The sequence below is a fragment of the Scyliorhinus canicula genome, chromosome 11, assembly GCF_902713615.1.
Source record: "Scyliorhinus canicula chromosome 11, sScyCan1.1, whole genome shotgun sequence".
NCBI classification, from domain to species: domain Eukaryota; kingdom Metazoa; phylum Chordata; class Chondrichthyes; order Carcharhiniformes; family Scyliorhinidae; genus Scyliorhinus; species Scyliorhinus canicula.
The window spans coordinates 96,152,400-96,170,969 of NC_052156.1; the positions used below are offsets into that span (position 1 = coordinate 96,152,400).

The following is an 18,570-nucleotide window of genomic DNA, read 5'->3' on the forward strand; positions in this document are numbered from 1 at the left end:
TGTGGTTTGCTGAGCTCCCAGAACACCTGACACATCTGTCCTCTCTCCCAAAGAACCGGTTCAGCCTAGCCCCAGTCATGTGCGCCCCATGCAGCACCTTTAATTGAATTAAACTGAGCTTCGCGCAGGAGGAGGAGGAATTCACCCTTCCCATGGCATCCGCCCACGTCCCCTCACTGATTTCCTCTCCCACCTCCTCCTCCCACTTCGCTTTCAGCTCTTCCACCGAGGCCTCCTCCCCCTCCAGTGTCACTTGGTAGATTGCCGTGATCCTCCCCTCACCGACCCACGTCCCTGTCTACCCTGTCCTGAACCCCCTTGGCGGCAACAGTGGAAACTCTGCCACCTGCCGCCTGACAAACGCCCTTACCTGCATGTATCTGAAGGTGTTCCCTGGGGGAAGGCCCAACCTTCCCTCCAACTCCTCTAGGGTCGCAAACTTCCTATCGGGAAAGAGGTCCCCCATCCGCCTGATACCTGCCCTGTGCCAGCTCAGAAACACTCCATCCATCCTCCCTGGTACAAACCGGTTGTTCCCCCGTATCGGGGACCAGACTGAAGCCTTCACCTCCCCCCATGCCGCCTCCACTGCCCCCAAATTTTGAGGGTAGCCACCACCACCGGACTCGTAGTATATCTTGTTGGGGTGGAGCGGCAACGGCGCCGTCACCAACGCCTCCAGGCTCGTGCCCACACAGGACGCCACCTCCATCCTCTTCCATGCCACCCCCTCCCCCTCCATCACCCACCTACGTATCATCGCCACATTGGCGGCCCAGTAGTACCCCCATAGGCTGGGCAACACCAACCCCCCCACATCCCTACCCCGCTCCAGGAACACCCTCCTCACCCTTGGGGTCTTCTGCGCCCACACAAACCCCATAGTATTCCTGTTGACCCTCCTAAAGAAAGCCTTCGGAATCATGATAGGAGGCATTGGAAGAGGAACAAAAACCTCGGGAGCACCGTCATTTTGACAGACTGGATCCTGCCCGCTAGGGAGAGTGGCAACACATCCCACCTCCTAAACTCCTCCTCCATCTGCTCCACCAGCTTTGTAAAGTTGAGCCTGTGCAGGGCCCCCCAGTCCTGGCTATCTGGACCCCCAGGTACCTGAAGCTCCTCTCCGCCCTTTTCAGCGGGAGCTCCCCAATCCCTTTCTCCTGGTCCCCCGGATGCACTATGAACAGCTCACTCTTCCCCACGTTGAGCTTATACCCGGAGAAGTCCCCGAACTCCACAGGAATCCTCATCAACTCCGGCATCCCCCCACAGGGTCTGCCACGTACAACAATAAATCATCCGCATACAACGACAGCCGATGCTCCTCCCCCCCCCCGCACTATCCCTCTCCAGTTCCTCGACTCCCTCAGCGCCATGGCCAGGGGTTCGATCGCCAGCGCAAACAGCAGGGGATCACCCCTGCCTCATCCCCCGGTACAGTCGAAAATTCTCCGACCTCCTCCCATTCGTAACCACACTCACCACCGGGGCTTCATACAGCAGCCTCACCCACCTAATAAATCCCTCTCCAAACCCGAACCTTTTCAACACCCCCCAAAGTATCCCCACTCCACCCTATCAAAGGCCTTCTCCGCATCCATCGCCGCCTCTATCTCCGCCTCTCCATCCACTGCCAGCATCATTATGACATTCAGAAGCCTCCGTACATTAACATTCAATTGCCTCCCCTTCACTAAACCCATTTGATCCTCGTGTATGACCTGCGGCACGACGTCCTCCACCCTCCTAGCCAATATCTTTGCTCGCAGTTTTGCATCCACATTCAGGAGCGAAATCGGTCTATATGACCCGCACTGAAGGGGATCCTTACCCCGCTTCAGGATCAGTGAGATCAGCACCCTAGACATTGTCGGGGGCAAAGCCCCCCCCCCCCCCCCCCCCTTGCCTCATTAAAGGTCCTAACTAGCAGCAAGCCCAGTAGGTCTGAAAACTTCTTATAGAATTCAATCGGGAACCCATCGGGCCTTCCCTGTCTGCATGTTCCCCATCACATTAACCAGCTCCTCCAACCCAACTGGTGCCCCCAACCCCCAACCACCTCCTCCACTCTCGGAAACCTTAGCTTGCCCAGAAAGCGATCCATCCCTCCCTCCTCCACTGAGGGCACTGACCGGTATAGTTCCTCATAAAAAGTCCTAAACACCCCGTTGATGCCCCTCGCACTTCGTACCAGATTCCCTCCTCCATCCCTAACTCCCCCTATCTACCTAGCCGCCTCCCGCTTCCGGAGCTGGTGCGCCAGCATCCGACCCGCCTTTTACCCATATTCTTATACCGCCCCCTGCGCCCTCCTCCACTGCGCCTCCGCCTTCCTGGTGGTCAATAGATCAAACTCCGCTTGGAGGCTACGACGCTTCCTCAACAGCCCTTCCTCCGGGACCTCCGCGTACCTCCTGTCAACCCTCACCATCTCTTCCACCAGCCTCTCCCTCTCCCTCTTCTCCCCCCTCTCCCTATGTGCCCTGATGGAGATCAGCTCCCCCCTAACCACCGCCTTCAGCGCCTCCCAGACCACCCCCACCTGCACCTCCCCGTTATCGTTAATTTCTAGGTACTCCTCCATATACCTCCGGACCCGCCCGCACACCTCCTCGTCTGACAACAGCCCCACCTCTAACCGCCACATCGGACGTTGGTCCCTCCCCTCCCCCAACTCAAGGTCTACCCATCGCGGAGCGTGGTCTGAAATGGCTATCGCCGAGTATTCCGCAACTTCCACCCTCGGAATCAGCGCCCTGCTCAAAACAAAAAAGTCAATCCGGGAGTAAGCCTTGTGGACATGGGAGAAGAATGAAAATTCCCTAACCCCCGGCCTCATGAATCTCCAAGGATCCACCCCTCCATGAACCCCCTCAGCACTTTGGCCGCCGCCGGCCTCCTATCCGTCCTGGACCTAGAGTGCCTGGTCATTCTTTTATTTCTCACAAGAGTAAAAAGCCTTGGGGTTTTCCTTGATCCGACCCGCCAAGGACTTCTCATGCCCCCTCCTCACTCTCCTGAGCCCTTTTTTTAGCTCATTCTTTGCTACCTTGTAACCTCAAGCGACCCAACTGAACCTTGTTTTCTCATCCTTACATACGTTTCCTTTTTCCTCTTGACAAAACATTCGACCTCTTTCGTGAACCATGGTTCCCTCAAACGGCCTGCCTGACAGGGACATACATATCAAGGACACGCAGTATTTGTTCCTTGAACAAGCTCCACTTTTAATTTGTGCCTTTCCCTGACAATTTCTGTTCCCAAAGAACAAAGAAAAGTACAGCAGATGAACAGGCCCTTCGGCCCTCCAAGCCCATGCCGACCATGCTGCCTGTCTAAACTAAAATCTTCTACACTTCCTGGGTCCATATTCCCATCTATTGCATGTATTTGTCAAGGTGCCCCTTAAATGTCACTATCGTCCCTGCTTCCACCACCTCCTCCGGCAGCGAGATCCAGGCACCCACTACCCTCTGTGTAAAAAACGTGCCTCATACATCTCTAAACCTTGCCCCTTGCACCTTAAACCTATGCCCCCGAGTAATTGACCCCTCTACCCTGGGAAAAAGCCTCTGACTATCCACCCTGTCTATGCCCCTCATAATTTTGTAGACCTCCATCAGGTCGTCCCTCAACCTCCGTCATTCCAGTGAGAACAAACCAAGTTTATTCAACCGCTCCTCATAGCTAATGCCCTCCATACCAGGCAACATCCTGGTAAACCACTTCTGCACCCTCTCTAAAGCCGTCGGACACTTGCAACACCGACCGGCGACTCCGAGCCTGTGTATCCCGAGGCTCTTGGCTGCTTGACCACATCCTTCTGTGTGGCGACCAGAATTGAACACTATACTCCAAGTGTGGCCTAACTAACTAACACAGCTGCAACATGACTTGCCAATTCTTATACTCAATGCCCCGGCCAATGAAGGCAAGCATGCCGTATGCCTTCTTGACTAGCTTCTCCACCAGTGTTGTCCCTTTCAGTGACCTGTGGACCTGTACACCTAGATCTCTCTGACTTTCAATACACTTGAGGGTTTTACCATTCACTGTATATTCCCTACCTGCATTAGACCTTCAAAAATGCATTACCTCACATTTGTCCGGATTAAACTTCATCTGCCATCTCTCCGCCCAAGTCTCCAAATGATCTAAATCGTGCTGTATCCTCGGACAGTCTTCATTGCTATCTGCAATCCCACCTACATTTGTATCGTCTGCAAACTTACTAATCAGACCAGTTACATTTTCCTCCAAATCATTTATATATACTACGAACAGCAAAGGTCCCAGCACTGATCCCTGCGGAACATCACTAGTCACAGCCCTCCAATTAGAAAAGCATCCTTCCATTGCTACAGTCTTCTATGACCAAGCCAGTTTTCTATCCACCTTGCCAGCTCACCCCTGATCCCATGTGACTTCACCTTTTGTACCAGGCCTTACTGAAGTCCATATAGACAACATCCACTGCCTCACCTGCATCAATTATCTTTGTGACCTCTTCGAAAAACTCTATCAAGTTAGTGAGACATGACCGCCCCTTCACAAAACCATGCTGCCTCTCGCTAATACGTCCATTTGCTTCCAAATGGGAGTAGATCCTGTCACGAAGAATTCCCTCCAGTAATTTCCTTACCTCTGATGTAAGGCTCACCAGCCTGTAGTTCCCAGGATTATCCTTGTTATCCTTGCTACCCTTCTTAACAAAGAAACAGAATGGGCTATTCTCCAGTCCTCCGGGACATCACCTGAAGACAGTGAGGATCCAAAGATTTCTGTCAAGGCCTCAGCAATTTCCTCTCTAGCCTCCTTCAGTATTCTGGGGTAGATCCCATCAGGCCTTATCTACCTTGCTATTTTTCAAGACACCCAAGACCTCATCTTTTTGGATCTCAATGTGACCCAAGCTATCTACACCCCCTGCTCCAGACTCAACATCCACCAATTCCGTCTCTGGTGAATACTGATGCAAAGTATTCATTTAGTACCTCGCCCATTTCCTCTGGCTCCACACATAGATTCCCTTGCCTATCCTTCAGTGGGCCAACCGTTTCCCTGGCTACCCTCTTGCTTTTTATGTACGTGTAAAAAGCCTTGGGATTTTCCTTAACCCTATTTGCCAATGACTTTTCGTGACCTCTTCTAGCCCTACTGACTCCTTGCCTAAGTTCCTTCCTACTTTCCTTATATTCCACACAGGCTTCGTCTGCTCCCAGCCTTCTAGCCCTGACAAATGCCTCCTTTTCCTTTTTGACGAGGCTTACATTATCTCTCGTTATCCAAGGTTCTCGAAATTTGCTGTATTTATCCTTCTTCCGCACAGGAACATGCCTGTCCTGAATTCCTTTCAACTGACACTTGAAAGCCTCCCACATGTCAGATGTTGATTTACCCTCAAACATCCGCCCCCAATCTAGGTTCTTCAGTTCCCGCCAAATATTGTTAAAATTAGCCTTCCCCCAATTTAGCACATTCACCCTAGGACCACTCTTATCCTTGTCCACCAGCACTTTAAAACTTACTGAATTGTGGTCACTGTTCCCGAAATGCTCCCCTACTGAAACTTCTACCACCTGGCTGGGCTCATTCCCCAATACCAGGTCCAGTACATATGTCTACATATTGTTTTAAGAAGCCCTCCTGGATGCTCCTTACAAACTCTGCCCCATCCAGGCCCCCAGCACTAAGTGAGTTCCAGTCAATATTGGGGAAGTTGAAGTCTCCCATCACAACAATCCTGTTGTTTGTACTCCTTTCCAAAATCTGTCTACCTATCTGCTCCTCTATCTCCCGCTAGCTGCCTCTAATAAACCCCCAACATTGTGACTGCACCCTTCTTATTCCTGATCTCTACCCATATAGCCTCGCTGCCCTCTGAGGTGTCCTCCCGTAGTACAGCTGTGATATTCTCCCTAACCAGTCGCGCAACTCCGCCACGCCTTTTACATCCCCCTCTATCCCGTCTGAAACATCTAAATCCTGGAATGTCTAGCTGACAATCCTGTCCTTCCCTCAACCAGGTCTCTGTAATGGCAACAACATCATAGTTCCAAGTACTAATCCAAGCTCTAAGTTCATCTGCCTTACCCGTAATACTTCTTGCATTAAAACATATGCACTTCAGGCCACCAGACCGCTGTTTACACCTCCCTGTCTGCTCTTCCTCAGAGCCATACTGGCCCTATTCCCTAGTACTCCGCCAATGCTTTCACCTTCTGACCTACTGCTCCGGTACCCACCCCCCTGTTCTAACCATGTCTCCGCAATGCCCACAACATCGTAGTCCCAGGTACCAATCCACGCTCCAAGTTCACCTACCTTATTCCAGATGCTCCTTGCATTGAAGTAGACACACTTCAACCCATCTTCCCATCTTATGCTCCCTAATTCTTGCCTAATCGCATCATAATTACCCCTCCCCCAATTATAAACCTTGTTCTGCCATATGGCCCTATCCCTCTCCATTGCAATAGTGAAAGACACCGAATTGTGGTCACTATCTCCAAAGTGCTCTCCACCTTCCTTAAACTAATTTGTCAGGGGGCTGGGAAAATGGGCTGTAGTCCAGAAGCCAGTGTTGAGAGTAGTGAGGTACTGAGGAGGGTATCAAGGTCGCAGGAGTGGACCAGCAGACAGAAAGGATTAGGGAGCATAAGATGGGAAGATGGGTTGAAGTGTGTCTACTTCAATGCAAGGAGCATCCGCAATAAGGTAGGTGAACTTGGAGCATGGATTGGTACTTGGGACTACGATGTTGCGGCCATTACGGAGACATGGTTAGAACAGGGACAGGAATGGTTGTTGGAAGTTCATGGTATAGATGTTTCAATAAGAGTAGGGAAGGTGGTAAAAGACGTGGAGGAGTAGCATTGTTAATCAAGGATAGTTTAATGGCTGTAGAAAGGCAGTTCGAAGGGGATCTGCCTACTGAGGTAATCTGGGCAGAAGTTTGAAATAGGAAAGGAGCGGTCACATTGTTAGGAGTTTTCTATAGGCCCCCAAATAGTATTAGAGATGTGGAGGAAGAAATTGCAAAACAGATTATGGATGGGTGTGGAGGTCTCAGGGTAGTTGTCATGGGTGACATTAACTTTCCAAATATTGATTGGAACCTCTATAGGTCAAACAGTTCAGATGGGGCAGTTTTTGTACAGTGTGTGCAGGAGTGTTTCCTGACACAATATGTGGATAGGCCGACAAGAGGGGGGGTCCACATTGGATTTGGTACTGGGTAATGAACATGGCCAAGTGTTAGATTTGTTTGTGGGAGAGCACTTTGGAGATACTGACCACAATTCGGTGTCTTTCATAGAACAGTACAGCACAGAACAGGACCTTCGGCCCTCGATGTTGTGCCGAGCAATGATCACCCTACTCAAACCCACGTATCCACCCTATACCCGTAACCCAACAACCCCCCCTTAACCTTACATTTTAGGACACTATGGGCAATTTAGCATGGCCAATCCACCTAACCCGCACATCTTTGGACTGTGGGAGGAAACCAGAGCACCCGGAGGAAACCCACGCACACAGGGGGAGGACGTGCAGACTCCACACAGACAGTGACCCAGCCGGGAATCGAACCTGGGACCCTGGAGCTGTGAAGCATTTATGCTAACCACCATGCTACCGTGCTGCCCTGGTCATTCTTTTATTTCCCACATAAGAGTAAAAAGCCTTGGGGTTTTCCTTGATCCGAGATGCCAAGGACTTCTCATGCCCCCTCCTCTCTCACTATTGCAATGGAGAGGGATCGGGCCATAGGGCAGGGCAAGGTTTATAATTGGGGGAGGGGTAATTATGGCACGATTAGGCAAGAATTAGGGAGCATAAGATGGGAACAGAAACTGTCAGGGAAAGGCACAAATGAAACGTGGAGTTTGTTCAAGGAACAAATACTGCATATCCTTGATAGATATGTCCCTGTCAGGCAGGGAGGAAATGGCCGTGTGAGGGAACCATGGTTCACAAAAGAGGTTGAATGTCTTGTCAAGAGGAAAAAGGAAGTGTATGTAAGGATGAGAAAACAATGTTCAGTTGAGTCGCTTGAGGGTTACAAGGTAGCAAGGAATGAGCTAAAAAAAAAGGGCTTAGGAGAGCGAGGAGGGGGCATGAGAAGTCCTTGGCACCTCGGATCAAGGAAAACCCCAAGGCTTTTTACTCTTATGTGGGAAATAAAAGAATGACCAGGGTGAGGTTAGGGCCGGTCAAGGACAGTGTTGGGAACTTGTGCATGGAGTCAGAAGAAGGCGTTGAATGAATACTTTCTTTCAGTGTTCACCAAGGAGAGGGGCCATGTTTTTGAGGATGAGAGTGTTATACAGGCGGGTAGGCTGGAGGAGGTAGATGTTCTGAGGAAGGATGTATTAGCAATTTTGAAAAGCCTGAGGGTCGACAAGTCCCAGATGGAATATATCCAAGGATTCTTTGGGAGACAAGGGATGAGATTGCAGAGCCTTTGGCTTTGATCTTTGGGTCCTCACTGTCCATAGGGATAGTGCCAGAAGACTGGAGAGTGGCGAATGTTGTTCCTCTGTTCAAGTAAGGGAATAGGAATGACCCTGGTAATTATTGGCCAGTTAGTCTGACTTTGGTGGTCGGTAAGTTAATGGAAAAGGTCCTGAAGGATAGGATTCATGACCATTTGGAAAGATGCAGCTTAATCCGGGATAGTCAACACGGATTCGTGAAGGGTAAGTCTTGCCTCACAAATTTGATTGAATTATTTGAGGAGGTAACTAAGTGTGTAGATGAAGGTAGAGCAGTTGATGTTGTATACATCGATTTTAGTAAGGCATTTGATAAGGTTCCCCATGGTCGGCTCATGAAGAAAGTAAGGAGGTGTGGGATAGAGGAAAATTTCGCCAATTGGATAAGTAACTGGCTATCACATAGAAGACAGAGGGTGGTGGTGGATTGAAAATTTTCAGACTGGAGACCAGTTACCAGCGGTGTACCACAGGGATCAGTGCTGGGTCCTCTGATATTTGTGATTTTGATCAATGACTTGGAGGAGGGGGCTGATGGATGTGTCAGTAAATTTGCTGATGACACCAAGATTGGTGGAGTAGTGGATGAGGTGGAGGGCTGTTGTAGGCTGCAAAGAAACATTGATAGGATGCAGAGCTGGGCTGAAAAATGGCAGATGGAGTTTAACCCTGATAAGTGCGAGGTGATTCATTTTGGTAGAAAAAATTTGATTGCGGATTACAGGGTCAACGGCAGGGTTCTGAGGAATGTGGAGGAACAGAGAGATCTGTCCACAGAGCTCTGAAAGTGGATCGAGCCGTGAAGAAGGCTCATAGTGTGTTAGCGTTTATTAACAGGGGGCTTGAGTTTAAGAGCCGTGGGGTTATGCTGCAACTATATATGACCCTGGTGAGACCACATTTGGAGTATTGTGTGCAGTTCTGGTCACCTCACTATAGGAAGGATGTGGAAGCATTGGAAAGGGTGCAAAAGAGATTTACCAGGATGCTGCCTGGTTTGCAGGATAGGTCTTATGAGGAAAGGTTGAGGGAGATCGGGCTTTTCTCTTTGGAGCGGAGGAGGAACAGAGGCGACTTAATAGAGGTTTATAAGATGATGAGGGGGATAGATAGAGTGGACGTTCAGAGACTATTTCCTCGGGTGGATGTAGCTGTTACAAGGGGGCATAACTATAAGGTTCAGGGTGGGAGATATAGGAGGGATGTCCGAGGTAGGCTCTATACTTAGAGAGTAGTTAGGTTGTGGAATGGACTGCCTGCTGTGATAGTGGAGTCGGACACTTTAGGAACTTTCAAGTGGTTATTGGATAGGCACATGGAGCACCCCAAAATGACAGGGAGTGGGATAGCTTGATCTTGGTTTCGGGCAATGCTCGGCACAACATCGAGAGCCGAAGGGCCTGTTCTGTGCTGTACTGTTCTATGTTCTATGTTCCTGTCTACCAGTACACGCCTGCAGCCTTGATACCCTCACTCCTCACTACTCTCAACACTGGCTTCTGGACTACAGCTCGTTTTCCCAACCCCCTGACAAATTAGTTTAAACCCCCCCCCCCGAAGAGCCGTAGCAAATTTCCCTCCCAAGATATTGGTGCCCCTCTGGTTCAGGTGCAAACCGTCCTGTCTGTATAGGTCCCACCTTCCCCAGAATATGCTCCAATTATCCACGTAACTGAAACCCTCCTTCCTACACCATCCCTGCAGCCACGTGTTTATCTGCACCCTCCCCCTGTTCCTTAACTGGCTAGCACGTGGCACTGGCAACAAGCTAGAGATGACAACATGGTTTGTCCTGGCTCTCAGCTTCCACCCTAGCTCCCTAAATTCGTGTTTTAAATCCACGTCCCCTCTCGTACCTATGTCGTTGGTACCGATGTGTACCACGACTTGTGACTGTTCCCCCTCCCCCTTAAGGATTCTGAAAACATGGTCCGAGACGTCATGGACCCTGGCACCCGGGAGGCAACATACCACCCGTGTGTCTCTTTCGTTGCCACAGAACAGTCTATCTGTCCTTCTAACTATCGAGTCCCCAATAACTATTGCTTTCCTGCTCTCCCTCCTTCCCTTCTGAGCCACAGGGACGAACTCAGTGCTGGAGATCCGTTCACCGTGGCTTACTCCTGGTAGGTCGTCCCCCTCAACAATATACAAAGCGGTATACTTGTTACTGAGGGGAACGACCACAGAGGATCCCTGCACTGACTGCTTCGTCCCAGCCCCTCTCACCGTCACCCACCTATCTTGATTCTTCGGAGTAACCACATCCCTGAAGCTACTATCTATGACCACCTCTAGCCATCCGAATGATCCGTAGTTCATCCGCTCCAGCTCCAGTTCCCTAACGCGATTTCTGAGGAGCTGGAGATGGGTGCACTTCCCACAGGTGAAATCAGCAGGGACACTGACGGTGTCCCTCACCTCAAACATTCTGCAGGAGGAACATTTTACTGCCTTCCCTGCCATCCTCCCCGAGATAACTTGGGGATAAAAACAAGAAAAAGAAAGAAAGAGCTTACCTGATATTCACTCAACCCCTTAGGTTAGAGGAGGTGGAAGGGTCGGGGACACTACAAGTGTAGTGTCTGGGGTTTTGGAACCGCCCAACTTAAATACAGGCAAAAATAAAACACTTAACCAGCAACCACTGCGCCCTGCAATCAGCTGTTATGGGCCCGCGCAAACTATTTAAATCTTTACTACTTAGCCAGCAGTCACTCTGTCCTCACTCCGACCGGATTCAGCTGGAAACCGCCAACAGTAAGTTTAAAAAAATTTACTCCCCTTAGCAAGCACTCACTGCGCCCCGCACGATAACAGCAATCAGCTGCTGCAGGGTGTGTTTTAGTTTTGTTTTGAGAGCTGTATAGCTGCAGTCACAGCAAGAAGGTGTATTAGTCTCACTCTCTGCCATCTAAAGACTGTCTCTAGATCCTTTGGTGATTTAAAAATAATACCTGTTTCTGTAGAGAAGTTAAACCTGATGTCTTTCTGTAAAAGGGTTCTTTTTTGTCTTATGGATGTTGCAAGGAAAGGTTAAGAGTTACTTATAGAGTACTGTATTCTTTGGGGAATTTATTGGTGTTGATAGTCATTAAGATGTTTACTGTGGGTTATAAATAACTGTTTTCATAAATAAACATTGTTTTAATTTAAAAGTACTGTAGATCTCTGTTGCATCACACCTGTAAAGTAGGCCCGTGTGCTCCTCATAACCACAATCTATTAAAAGTTGTGGGTCAGGTAAACTCCATGAGACACTTTGGGGTTCTCTAAACCCTGGACCACAACACAGGTCACCTCCAAAATAAACAGCCCCTAGATTTTCCAATCTCTCCTCATAACTGAAGCCTTCATCGCTGGTCACATTCTGCAAAATCTCTTCTGCACTCTTTCTAAAGTGCAGCACAGTGGCACTGTAGCACTGCTGCCTCACAGCTCTGGAGACCCAGGTTCCATTCCGGCCTTGGGTGACTGTCTGTGGAGTTTGTACATTTTCCCCATGCCTGCGTGGGTTTCCTCCGGGTGCTCCAGTTTCCTCCCACAGTCCAAAGATCTGCAGGTTATGTGGACTGGCCATGCTAAATTGCCCATTAGTGTCCAACGGTTAGGTGGGATTACGGGGAGTGGGTCTAGGCAGGGTGCTCTTTCGGAGGGTCGGTACAGGCCTCCTGCACTGTAGGGATTCTGTGATTTACACCTTTCCTGAAGTATGATTCTCACAATTACCTCCAATACTCCACCTGAAGCCTAACCAATGATTTTGAAAATGGTTTTAGAAAAAATAATTTTGTTATTATATTCTATTTCTGCAATTATAAACCCAAGACCCAAGCTGACACTAGTTTTCAAATCCTCTCTGGCTACAGGAGAGGGTTTCAGAGGACTGGAGGATAGCTAATGTGGTACCATTATTTAAGAAGTGTAGTAGGGAAAAACCAGGAAATTACAGGCCAGTGAATCTAACATCAGTGATAGGGAAGTTATTGGAAATAATTTGAGGGACAGAATTAATCTATACTTGGAGAGGCAAGGGTTAATCAAGCATAGGCAGCATGGCTGACTAATGAGCCATTCAATCATGGCTAATATGTTTCTCATCCCCATTCTTCTGCCTTCTCCCCTTAACCCTGATCCCATTATTAATCAAGAACCTAACTATCTGTCTTAAAAGCACAGTCGTCTGTGGCAGCATGTTTCACAGATTCATCACCTTCTGGCTGAAGAAATTCCTCTTCCCCTCAGTTTTCGAGGATCGTCCCTTTAATCTGAGATTGTGTCCTCTGGTTCTAGTAATGGAAACATCCTCTCCACGTCCACTCAATCTAGTCCTCTCAGTTTCCTGCAAGTACGCCATAGCATAGAAGGCTACGGACCAAGTACTGGAAAATGGGATTAGAATAGATAGGTACTTGATGGCTGTTGCAGACACAATGAGCCAAAGGGCCTCTTTCCATGCTGTAAAATTATCACTATGATCATCTCAAACGTTCCCTGCCACCTTTGAGGATTTATGTAGAGAGACATCAAGGTTTCTGTTAATTTACACTTTCTAGTATTGTGCCCTTTGCTTTTATTCATTTATCATAGAATTTACAGTGCAGGAGAATGGCCCATCAGCTCTGCACCGGCCCTTGGAAAGAGCACCCTACTTAAATCCACGCCTCCACCCTATCCCCGAAACCCAGTAATCCCGCCTAACATTTTAGACACTAAGGGACAATTTAGCATGGCCAATCCATTCTTTGGTCTGTGGGAGGAAACCGGAGCACCTGGAGGAAACCCACGCAGACTGTGATTGTGGGGGATTCAGCGATGGTAATGCCATTAATTGTCAAGGGGTGAAGGTTGTTGGAGATGGTCATTGCCTGGCACTTATGTAGCATGAATGTTATTTGCACTTGTCAGCCTAACCTAAATATTGTCCAGGTCTTGCTGCATTTGAACACTGACTGTTTCAGACTTGTCTTGTACTGTTATTGATGCTCTTCTCACAGGTGAATGTCCTACTTTAGGAATAAAGAACCTTTGCAAAAGGTTAGAGGAGTTTCTTATAGAATTATTGACTTGCCTTGTACCCTTCTCCTTCAGATCACCCAGGGCTCAGTAATATGAGTCAGATTGGAAAGTTTCAAGACAAAGCACAGATGGAGTTACAGGATTATGTGCAAAAAACATATCCCGAAGATAGCTACAGGTAGGACCTAGCTACAAACAAATTACAAGCTTTCACATATTCTTACAACCACAGCATCTGTGTGAGCCTTCAACAACATCTTTCACCTCAATTCACAGTGTATCAGGGATAATTCAATGTTAACAGCTCTGCTCTCAATACGATTTGTGGAACTGCTAGTCAAGAAATAGCTCCTCATCTGTTATTCATGGCATGTATGAGAGATTCAAAGAAAAGGTCAGCTGGCCGGTAAAATCATGGAATCTCTACAGTACAGAAGGAGGTCATTCGGCCCATCAGGTCTGCATCGACCCTCTGAACGAGCACCCCCTATCTCAGCCCATTTCCCCACTCTGTCCCCAAAACCCCAACTAACCTTCACACTCGGGGGGCAATTGTATCATGGCCAATCCAACTGCGCATTTTTTGGACTTTGCGAGGTAACCGGAGCATCCAGAGGAAACGCACGGAGACACAGGGAGAAGGTACAAACTCCACGCAGTTACCCAAGATGGGAATTGAACCCGAGTCTCTGGTGATGTGAGACAGCAGTGCTAACCACTGCCACTGTGTCACCCCAAGTTGATGTGTAGATATGAAAGAACTTAATTAGAAGTTAATTTTTTAATCACCTGATACGGGGAAATGTTGCAATGTCACTTTTTTTTAAGAGTACCCAATTATTTTTTTTCCAATTAAGGGGCAATTTTAGCATGGCCAATCCACCTAACCTGCACATATTTGGGTTATGGGGATGAAACCCAAGCAGACAACGAGAGAATATACAAACTCAACACAGTGATCTGGGGATCGAACCTGGGTCCTCAGCGCCGTAGACAGCAATGCTAACTTCTGCGCCACCATGCCGCAATGCCACTATTTTGCACTGTGACACGGGCTGTTTAAATACAGTAAGCCTGCTTATAACACACATTCTTGATTGTCTGAAGAGACAGAGGAGCAGCTGAAATGGGATTTCACTGTAATCTGGCATTAAGCAGGGAAGGCTATTGTGGTGAGGCTATTTGTCCAATATAAGATTGAAAATAGGGAAAGTCCTGATGATTATTTTTGGTGTAATGTGGGGAGCAGAGATGGGTGGGTGTCAATACTGTGTAAATATGTAAAGACAAGACTATTCAACCCTTTTCATTGATTCACCAAGAAATTCTCATTCACCTCGATTGAGGCGAAGTGAAACTTTATCCATCATGATCATTAGATTACCATCAACAGAATTTTAATAAAATTGGACTGATTTAACTTGACAGATTGGCCAGAATCCTGCTTCGTCTCCCAGCTCTTCGATTGATGAATTCCAGCATCACAGAGGAGCTCTTCTTTACAGGCCTGATTGGAAATGTTCAGATCGACAGCATCATTCCTTACATCCTGCGAATGGAAACTGCAGAATACAACAGCCAGATCATTGGCTCATCAGCGTGATAATGTGCAGCTCAGCTTCCAGACTCCAAACACCAGACTCCTAACCAAGCTGAGCAGCTGTAGCGACTGGGAGGAAGAGAGCAAATTACCGAGTGTTCTGCATGAACAGAAAGGGAACTATTGGAACTGCTCACTGCATTTACCCCTCACTGCGTCACCCCTCACTGCGTTCACCCCTCACTGCGTCACCAGTCACTGCTCATTGCATCAACCCTCACTGCGTTCACCCCTCATTGCGTTACTCCTCACTGCGTCACTCCTCACTGCGTCACCCCTCACTGCATCAACCCACACCATCATTGTCACCCCTCACTGCGTCACCCCTCACTGCGTCACCCCTCACTGCGTCACCCCTCACTGCGTCAACCCTCACTGCGTCACTCCTCACTGCGTCACTCCTCACTGCGTCACTCCTCACTGCGTCACTCCTCACTGCGTCACTCCTCACTGCGCCACTCCTCACTGCGCCACTCCTCACTGCGTCACTCCTCACTGCGTCACTCCTCACTGCGTCACCCCTCATTGCGTCACTCCTCACTGCGTCACTCCTCATTGCATCAACCCTCACTGCATTACTCCTCACTGCATTACTCCTCACTGCGTCACTCCTCACTGCGTCACCCCTCAGTGCGTCACTCCTCATTACATCAACCCACACCATCACTGTCACCCCTCATTGCGCCCACCCCTCACTGCCCCACCACTTGCTGCGCCCACCCCTCACTGCACCTATCCCTCACTGTGCCCTTCCCTCACTACGTCACCACTCACTGCGTCATCCCTCCCTGAGCCCTTCCCTCAATCCACCCTCCCCTCACTGCATTCTCCTCTCACTGTGCCCTCCCCTCACCATCCATGCCCTCACGCCAGCATCTCCTCACTGCACCCGCCCTGCCCTCACTGCGCCCGCCTCTCACTGCACCCGCCTCTCACTGCACCCGCCTCACAGCACCCGCCTCTCACTGTGCCCTCCTCTCACCCTGGCATTCCCTCACTGCACCCGCCCTCACCACTCACTGCATCCTCTGCTCTGAGCTCTCCCTTCACTGCGCCTTCACCGTAACCACCGGTCACTGCATCCACCACTCACCACGCCCTCTGCTCACCATGCCCTCCTCACTGTGCCCTCCGCTCAGAGCACTCTTCTCACTGCGTTTTCCCCTCACCGTACCCACTGGTCACTGCGTCCACCGGATAACCCTCCCTCTGCTCGCCGAACGTTCCCCTTGCAGCGCCCTCCACGCACCTTGCCCTCTCCTCACTTCATCCCCTACCCATTGCACACACTGCTTATTATACTCACTGATTACTATACTTACTGCAAAAACTCGCTGTCCATTTTCACTGTTCAATACAGAACCTGCTCGTCACTCAGTGTGCACATTGCTGTTTGCACACTCTCCTATCCCTCAGTGGCCCTTTACATGCTCGACATTTCTTGTATCTGAAACCAGTCTGTGTCTCATTCATTTATGTGTGTTGTTCAAATGGTTTATTCATATTCCTGACTTTGTTGTTTCAAATTAGATTGAAAAATTTGCTTTTTTGGGTGAGAAAAACCCTATAAAGAGGATGTTATTTTTAATGCAATTTTATCCTTGGTAGTAATTGAAGTTCAAAGTAAGAAGTGAGCTATTGCCTGGGCCGGTGCAATGCAGAATGCACTCTATAGGTTGTCCACAGACAATGTATTCTAGCAAATAATTATTGTAATTTCTAGGTGAGTGTTTGTGTCTGCTGTGTTGGCAGACCTACATTGTTCCTTTGTCAACTTTTTGTGAAATCACCTTTGTAAATGTGATTTCATGAAAATAATTGCATGATCCTTTTTAAAATCGAAATTTTATATTTAATCATGATGAGGAACTGCATTGTTTTTGTACATAGAATGTAGCAATGCATGGAGGTGCATTTCATTAAATGCTCTCTGAATGTTGCATCCTGCTTTGTTGCAAAGACCTCCTGCCTTTGAAAGGTTTTACTATTAAAGTCAACCATTTCCTTCCATACCTGCTCCCATTGTTGGGTTACAATGTGCATGTCCCTTCCTCTTACTCAAATGGAGTGCTACCCTTGGACTCAGATCGGATAGTCATTGGTCTCGGACAGGACTGTCACTGGTCTCGGACAGGACTGTCACTGGTCTCGGACAGGACTGTCACTGGTCTCGGACAGGACTGTCACTGGTCTCGGACAGGACGGTCTCTGGTCTCGGACAGGACGGTCACTGGTCTCGGACAGGACTGTCACTGGTCTCGGACAGGACGGTCTCTGGTCTCGGACAGGACGGTCACTGGTCTCCAACAGGATGGTCACTGATGGTCACTGGTCTCGGACAGGACGGTCACTGGTCTCGGACAGGACTGTCACTGGTCTCGGACAGGACGGTCACTGGTCTCGGACAGGACGGTCCTCTGGTCTCGGACAGGTCGGTCACTGGTCTCGGACAGGACGGTCTCTGGTCTCGGACAGGTCGGTCACTGGTCTCGGACAGGACGGTCTCTGGTCTCGGACAGGACGGTCACTGGTCTCGGACAGGACTGTCACTGGTCTCCAACAGGATGGTCACTGGTCTCGGACAGGACGGTCTCTGGTCTCGGACAGGACGGTCACTGGTCTCGGACAGGATGGTCGTCCTGGTCTCGGACAGGACGGTCTCTGGTCTCGGACAGGACGGTCTCTGGTCTCGGACAGGACAGTCACTGGTCTCCAACAGGATGGTCACTGATGGTCACTGGTCTCGGACAGGACGGTCACTGGTCTCGGACAGGACTGTCACTGGTCTCGGACAGGACGGTCTCTGGTCTCGGACAGGACGGTCACTGGTCTCGGACAGGACGGTCTCTGGTCTCGGACAGGACGGTCACTGGTCTCGGACAGGACGGTCTCTGGTCTCGGACAGGACGGTCTCTGGTCTCGGACAGGACGGTCTCTGGTCTCGGACAGGACAGTCACTGGTCTCCAACAGGATGGTCACTGATGGTCACTGGTCTCGGACAGGACGGTCACTGGTCCTCGGACAGGACTGTCACTGGTCTCGGACAGGACGGTCTCTGGTCTCGGACAGGACGGTCCACTGGTCTCGGACATGGACTGTCACTGGTCTCGGACAGGACTGTCACTGGTCTCGGACAGGACGTCTCTGGTCTCGACAGGACGTCACTGGTCTCGGACAGGACTCACTGGTCTCGGACAGGACGGTCTCTGGTCTCGGACAGGTCGGTCACTGGTCTCGGACAGGACTGTCACTGGTCTCGTACAGGACTGTCACTGTCTCGACAGGACGTCACTGGTCTCGGACAGGACTGTCACTGGTCTCGGACAGGACTGTCACTGGTCTCGGACAGGACGGTCTCTGGTCTCGACAGGACTGTCACTGGTCTCGGACAGGACTGTCTCTGGTCTCGGACAGGAGGTCACTGTCTCGGACAGGTCGTCGGCTCCACA

At 49.7% G+C, this 18,570-nt stretch overlaps 1 protein-coding gene across 5 annotated transcripts in view; it reads left to right on the forward strand.

Annotated features, from left to right (window-relative positions):
• The window catches only part of nr2c2 (nuclear receptor subfamily 2, group C, member 2), a 413,970-nt gene extending 396,840 nt beyond the window's left edge, over nt 1-17,130 (forward strand). For all 5 annotated transcript variants that reach the window (XM_038810866.1, XM_038810865.1, XM_038810869.1 and 2 more), the window contains 2 exons: nt 13,593-13,698; nt 14,949-17,130. In XM_038810866.1, coding sequence (XP_038666794.1) covers nt 13,593-13,698; nt 14,949-15,123 — 281 coding nt within the window. In that variant the 3' untranslated portion in view covers nt 15,124-17,130. The remainder of the gene's footprint in view (nt 1-13,592; nt 13,699-14,948) is intronic.
• The last annotated feature ends 1,440 nt before the right edge of the window (nt 17,131-18,570 follow it).